Source organism: Wyeomyia smithii, chromosome 1 (genome assembly GCF_029784165.1).
Source record: "Wyeomyia smithii strain HCP4-BCI-WySm-NY-G18 chromosome 1, ASM2978416v1, whole genome shotgun sequence".
NCBI lineage: Eukaryota > Metazoa > Arthropoda > Insecta > Diptera > Culicidae > Wyeomyia > Wyeomyia smithii.
The window spans coordinates 137,168,731-137,174,932 of record NC_073694.1 but is presented as its reverse complement, the minus strand read 5'-3'; the positions used below and the strand labels follow the sequence as shown (position 1 = coordinate 137,174,932).

General features: G+C 39.4%; 2 protein-coding genes across 5 annotated transcripts; both read left to right on the top strand.

The window, feature by feature from the left end:
• The first annotated feature begins 1,274 nt into the window (after positions 1-1,274).
• LOC129718686 (actin-87E-like) lies at positions 1,275-2,639 on the top strand. Its single transcript, XM_055669715.1, has 2 exons — positions 1,275-1,784; positions 1,850-2,639. The coding sequence occupies exons 1-2, from the start codon at positions 1,334-1,336 to the stop codon at positions 2,527-2,529; spliced, it is 1,131 nt and encodes a 376-aa protein (XP_055525690.1). The 5' UTR covers positions 1,275-1,333; the 3' UTR covers positions 2,530-2,639.
• A 232-nt stretch (positions 2,640-2,871) lies between these two features.
• On the top strand, positions 2,872-5,676 carry LOC129718685 (actin-87E). 4 transcript variants are annotated; one of them, XM_055669711.1, is made up of 2 exons: positions 2,872-3,033; positions 4,259-5,676. In XM_055669711.1, exon 2 carries the CDS (start codon positions 4,278-4,280, stop codon positions 5,406-5,408), a length of 1,131 nt encoding a protein of 376 aa, XP_055525686.1. In that variant the 5' UTR covers positions 2,872-3,033; positions 4,259-4,277; the 3' UTR covers positions 5,409-5,676. The 4 variants fall into 4 exon arrangements, with proteins under 4 accessions (XP_055525686.1, XP_055525687.1, XP_055525689.1 ...); XM_055669712.1 differs by having other exon boundaries at positions 2,979-3,246; XM_055669714.1 differs by lacking the exon at positions 2,872-3,033 and adding an exon at positions 3,040-3,202.
• Positions 5,677-6,202: the final 526 nt, after the last annotated feature.

The window sequence follows — 6,202 nt, the reverse complement described above, 5'->3', positions numbered from 1 at the left end:
GTTGAACGGTGTATATTAAAATAGACACTCAGCTTTTAACAATGGTATAATAGAGTAGGTATTTATGTTGAAAAAATGTGTTTGTTTTGAATGAACTGTGCGAACACTTCCCAAAGATGGCCAAAATACCCCCGTTACCCTATAATTTTCGTTTGTACTTGAAATACTGCTGTTAGCCACGTCAGTATTCCTCGCAACTGTATATAGCGCCTCCTCATTGCACAGGGAAGCTATTCCTTTAAAGTCCATCGGCCAACCAACGCGTAACTTAAAAATAGTTCACCACTTCGTTTCATGTTTGCAAATAAATCAACTTGTATCCACCTACAAATAAAAACGAGAAGATTACCGGCATCGCACGAGATCAGACATAGTGTGAACTTTTTTTGGCACTGAAAACGATCAAAATTATGACATCCATCAACTTCAGTATTTTTAATTTTTTCGCGGTGTGACTTAAAGCACAAGCAATTAATTGGATAGTAATTGATTGACAGATGATAATTGATATCAAAACGTAACTATGAAGCAACGAGATATTTGTGCCTTCCTTAATCGCGTATATATTAACCCAAAATATAGCTTTTACTAGAAAACAAAAACTAATGAATACAATGCAACTGAAATTCCCACCCACAAACGCGAAAGATTCATGGCAATTTTCCAAGCCTTATATGGAATCATGAAAGGCGTTGACGCGCTGATTCGGAGATACTCTCTTCTATTCGCTGCTACTGCGCTCATAAATTGCAGATTTCTCTGTTTACAAAATCTCCTCCACATAGTGCGCAACGAATAGCGTAAAGGGGATTTATAGTAAATACAAACTTAAAACACCATCAGCCGCTTAGTTTTCTATAGATGATGAGTTCACACGAATAATCGTGTAACACATTTTGCTTCAGAATTTCAAAAAATTAATAGAATATACTATTTCAAACATCCTCTCACAAAGCTCTGTGCAAATCACTGTACAAAAACTGGTAATGATGAACAACCTGCAAGCATACGAGCAAAATGCGTAATCTCCTATTGTGTGATATGCCAAAATATGTGTTTATGCTTTGGAATGTTTCTTCACCATGTAGAAACACCAACAAATTGCATCAATCGAGAGAGTTGAATCTGTCCAAACTTCCACTCGTAGTATTGTAATCCTTAAGTAATCAGCTGACGCATATGATTCCCATATCACATGTTATATCTTTGTCCAACTTATTTCAGACAATTACACAGATAAGGCTCTTATCAATGAGCTATAAATGGTCAATCGACAACTGAAGTTCGTTTTAGTCGCCGTTGTGCATAGTACCTTAGTTGGAAAACAGACAAGATGTGTGACGAAGAGATCGCCGCGTTGGTTATCGATAATGGTTCAGGCATGTGCAAGGCCGGTTTCGCTGGTGATGATGCACCACGTGCTGTGTTTCCTTCGATCGTGGGACGTGCCCGCCATCAAGGCGTGATGGTTGGTATGGGCCAAAAGGACTCGTACGTCGGCGATGAAGCCCAGAGCAAGCGAGGTATTCTTACGCTGAAGTATCCCATCGAACATGGAATCGTATCTAACTGGGACGACATGGAGAAAATCTGGCATCATACCTTCTACAATGAGCTCAGAGTAGCTCCCGAGGAGCACCCTGTTTTGTTGACCGAGGCTCCATTGAACCCGAAGGCAAATCGAGAAAAGATGACTCAAATAATGTTCGAAACATTTAACTGCCCAGCTATGTATGTTGCCATTCAGGCTGTCCTCAGTTTATATGCTTCTGGGCGAACCACCGGTAATAAGTAGATAATATCGTTTCATGGAAATTTCTCTACATAGACAGTTTTTCTTTTATCGTAGGAATTGTGCTCGACTCCGGAGATGGTGTTTCTCACACTGTTCCAATCTATGAAGGATATGCTCTGCCACATGCTATCCTCCGATTGGATTTGGCAGGCCGTGATCTAACCGATTATCTGATGACTATTTTAACTGAAAGAGGTTATACTTTCACCACTACTGCTGAACGAGAAATCGTACGTGACATCAAGGAAAAGCTGTGTTATGTGGCCTTAGACTTCGAACAGGAAATGGCAACAGCATCCACTTCTACTGCTCTGGAAAAATCTTACGAACTTCCCGACGGTCAAGTTATTACCATCGGAAACGAACGATTTCGCTGTCCAGAAACACTATTTCAACCATCTTTCATCGGCATGGAAAGCGTTGGGGTCTATGAAACAGTGTTCAATTCAATCAAGAAGTGTGACGTCGACATTCGCAAGGACCTGTTTGCTAACAGTGTCCTATCAGGGGGTTCTACGATGTTTGCTGGAATCGCTGACCGAATGCAGCGTGAACTCACCGCTTTAGCTCCATCCTCAATTAAAGTCAAAATCATAGCCCCTCCAGAACGCAAATACTCTGTATGGATCGGTGGTTCCATCTTGGCCTCCTTGAGTACATTCCAGCAAATGTGGATCTCTAAACAGGAATACGACGAAGCTGGTCCGGGAATCGTTCATCGTAAGTGCTTTTAAACTGGTTATCATTTCGATGTAGTTACGCAATAATCACCAACCTAATGATAGTGATAAGCTTCTTCATGTGATGACAAATAACAAGCAATAAATTTCATTGTCACCGTCAACTGTCAGATTATGCAATTTCGATGATAGCGCCTATCGATACCGATTTCTGAATTTGTTAAAGTCACGTTACATCTCGATCATAATCAACATTGATTTCGAGTTTTCCGCTGTTCGTAAGGAAATGGATGAATTTTCAACACCCACTCACGCACGAGAGGGACACATGCGCTCCAAGGGAAAATGAGACACTCGCACATCCAGCCATGTGGAAGTTGCAGCTGGTCTAGCAGAATCTTGCCACCGACAACACGAGGGTATAAATATTGGATTATACTAAATCCAATTAGTCAGTTGTGTACCGGAGAGCCGCGAGCTGTGTCCTCAAGATTCCAAGGAGACTCACGGAGTTCGTAGAAAGTGTCGAAAGTTAGTAGTGTATCGGAAATTAGCCAGGTGAGCACTGTGTTCTGATTAAAAGAGACTTGGGCACGTGACTTGGCTAGAAAAAGTTACAGAGGTCGATTTTGGTGCATTGGAATGAGACTTTAGCGGAAACTCTAGTTATCGGCAAACAGTTTATGTTTCGTTTAAAGCAAAAACGGATGCAGTGTAAATGTTTGAAGTAAAGTGAACTTTGATACAGTGTATAACAAGGCATTCAAGTGGGTTAATTATGTTTCCCAGTCTAGTAAACTAGTTGAAATTTGTGTTTTATTTGCGATTTGATCGTTTAATCTAATATTCGTTAATCTAAGAATCTCAATTGAATGAATAATAAGGAAAAGAAACAACTGAGGAATATGAGTTCATATTTTCGAAAATGCTGCCCATTCCAATAATCATTGATTAGAATTGTGTGCTCAAATTGCTATTTGTAAAGTTGTGTGTAGAAATAACACAGTATTATACGATTAAACAGATATCTTTTATTCAAGAATGATTTATTCAATAAAAAAATATATTTTCAACGATGATCGGAAATGCATCACAACCGGGACTAAAAATATACATACGCAAAAAGTATTCGAATCATTCTGATTTTATGATATATATGCTCAAATATTATTTCCCCTATCGCTCACAACATACTTCGTGAAACAAAACAATCCATTCCCTCACGAGTGAAACATTATTGATGTGAAAATAATTGCATTGCATATCACATTTCTTAACCACAAGCGTTCACCCTCATAATTAGGTTCAAAACTGTTTTGGTTAAAGAAATATCTGCAATTAGCCAAATACCTTTTACCATACAAAAATCAGGCAAACTTGGTGTTGCGGCACACATTTGAAGAAACACTTTTCTTAAATTTTCAAAAAAATTTTAGTTGTTAAAATCAACACTATACAGTGACACTAAATTCTTTGTAACGCAAATTGTTTTGTTCATATTCTGCAATATTCAGCAAATAAATATTTGAAAATTGAATCAAATTTTTAACATTTACTTATTTCGCATAATTTGCACACTATGTAGAATCTCTAAAATGTTCTTAGTTTTTTTAAATAAATATCGTCAGACTACACAATATTTGTTTCAACTTTTTTACTGTGCAGACATTGACCTTAATGTAATACTTTTCTAACCACAAAAAAACTATGACATCACTCTATGAAAAATCATTTTTTTGGATCACGCCAACTTCATATCTCATCTATTTTATGCTCTTTTCAGTTAGCCCCAATCCGCCAAAATGTGTGACGACGATGTTGCTGCTCTGGTCGTTGACAATGGTTCCGGCATGTGCAAAGCTGGTTTCGCTGGAGATGATGCCCCGCGTGCTGTGTTTCCCTCGATTGTCGGCAGACCGCGTCATCAGGGCGTGATGGTTGGCATGGGTCAAAAAGATTCATATGTCGGCGATGAAGCCCAGAGCAAGCGTGGTATCCTTACGCTAAAGTATCCGATCGAACATGGTATCATTACCAACTGGGACGACATGGAGAAAATTTGGCACCATACGTTCTACAACGAGCTACGGGTGGCACCCGAAGAGCATCCAGTTCTGCTAACCGAGGCTCCTCTGAATCCGAAAGCTAACCGCGAGAAGATGACTCAAATCATGTTCGAAACGTTCAACTCCCCGGCTATGTACGTGGCCATTCAGGCTGTACTGTCATTGTACGCTTCCGGTCGTACCACCGGTATCGTGCTAGACTCTGGCGATGGCGTTTCTCACACTGTTCCAATCTATGAAGGTTATGCTCTTCCACATGCCATCCTCCGTTTAGATCTGGCCGGTCGTGATTTAACCGATTATCTGATGAAAATTTTAACCGAACGTGGTTACTCATTCACGACTACGGCTGAGCGCGAAATCGTTCGTGACATCAAAGAAAAACTCTGTTATGTTGCTTTGGATTTTGAGCAAGAGATGGCTACCGCCGCCGCATCAACAGCTCTTGAAAAGTCTTACGAGCTTCCTGATGGACAGGTTATTACGATTGGTAATGAACGATTCCGCTGCCCAGAATCTCTCTTTCAACCATCGTTCCTCGGAATGGAATCGTGCGGTATTCATGAAACTGTTTACAACTCGATAATGAAGTGCGATGTTGACATCCGTAAGGATCTATACGCTAATATTGTTATGTCCGGTGGTACTACTATGTATCCAGGAATTGCTGATCGCATGCAGAAGGAAATAACCGCTCTTGCTCCATCCACAATCAAAATCAAGATAATCGCTCCACCAGAACGCAAATATTCTGTATGGATTGGTGGCTCTATCCTAGCTTCACTATCAACCTTCCAACAAATGTGGATTTCCAAGCAAGAGTATGACGAGTCCGGTCCTGGAATTGTTCACCGCAAGTGCTTCTAGACATCACGTCCAGCTGCAGCATTCGTCGTTATTACTAGCGTTAAAAGTGCAAGTTATTTGCCAAAGAATCAATCTTCTGTTCGAATACATCGAATCGTCTCAAGACTGTCATGCTCACTGCGCTTTAGTACTTACGCTCTACTCCTATGTTAAGAATTTAAGTATTTTTTTGTCGTTTTATTTGCGCATCACTTCATTTGAATAGACTCGAATATCGAATTTTGTTCCAGTAACTATTTTACAGTTGTCTTATTTATTGGAGTGAAATTGATATGAGTAGTATTGCAGGTGACTGAGAACCATTTTAAAAGAAAGAAAAAAGAAACAGTATGCCTATCATGCGACGTATTCACCGATATTGATTTATCCTGTTCCAATTTAAAACCAGACACCAACACTGTCACTCTTACTGATTTCACATGTAAAAATTAAATTTAGCTATACAGTTGACCGATTTCGAGCAAATTCCTGCTAATTTTGAACATTGTATTTCTTTGAAATCGGTCGACGGTATTATAGGTACATTTAATTTTTACTCTAAATGTCTAATGTCATTATAATCAATAGCCCTCACTGTAACACGAAACAAAAATGTATCCTGTTTCACCTTCGAAGAAAAAAAAAATAACCAATCAGATGAGCATCAAGTTGTCGAAATTATATTTACGATAACTGCCTCCAGCAGGGCATCTTCAGCGGTGGTTTATTTTTGGAATAACTTCATACTAGATACCAACTTTCCGATTCCCGCACTGATGTTGTATGTATATATGTTTTTTTAAACCGCTGATATC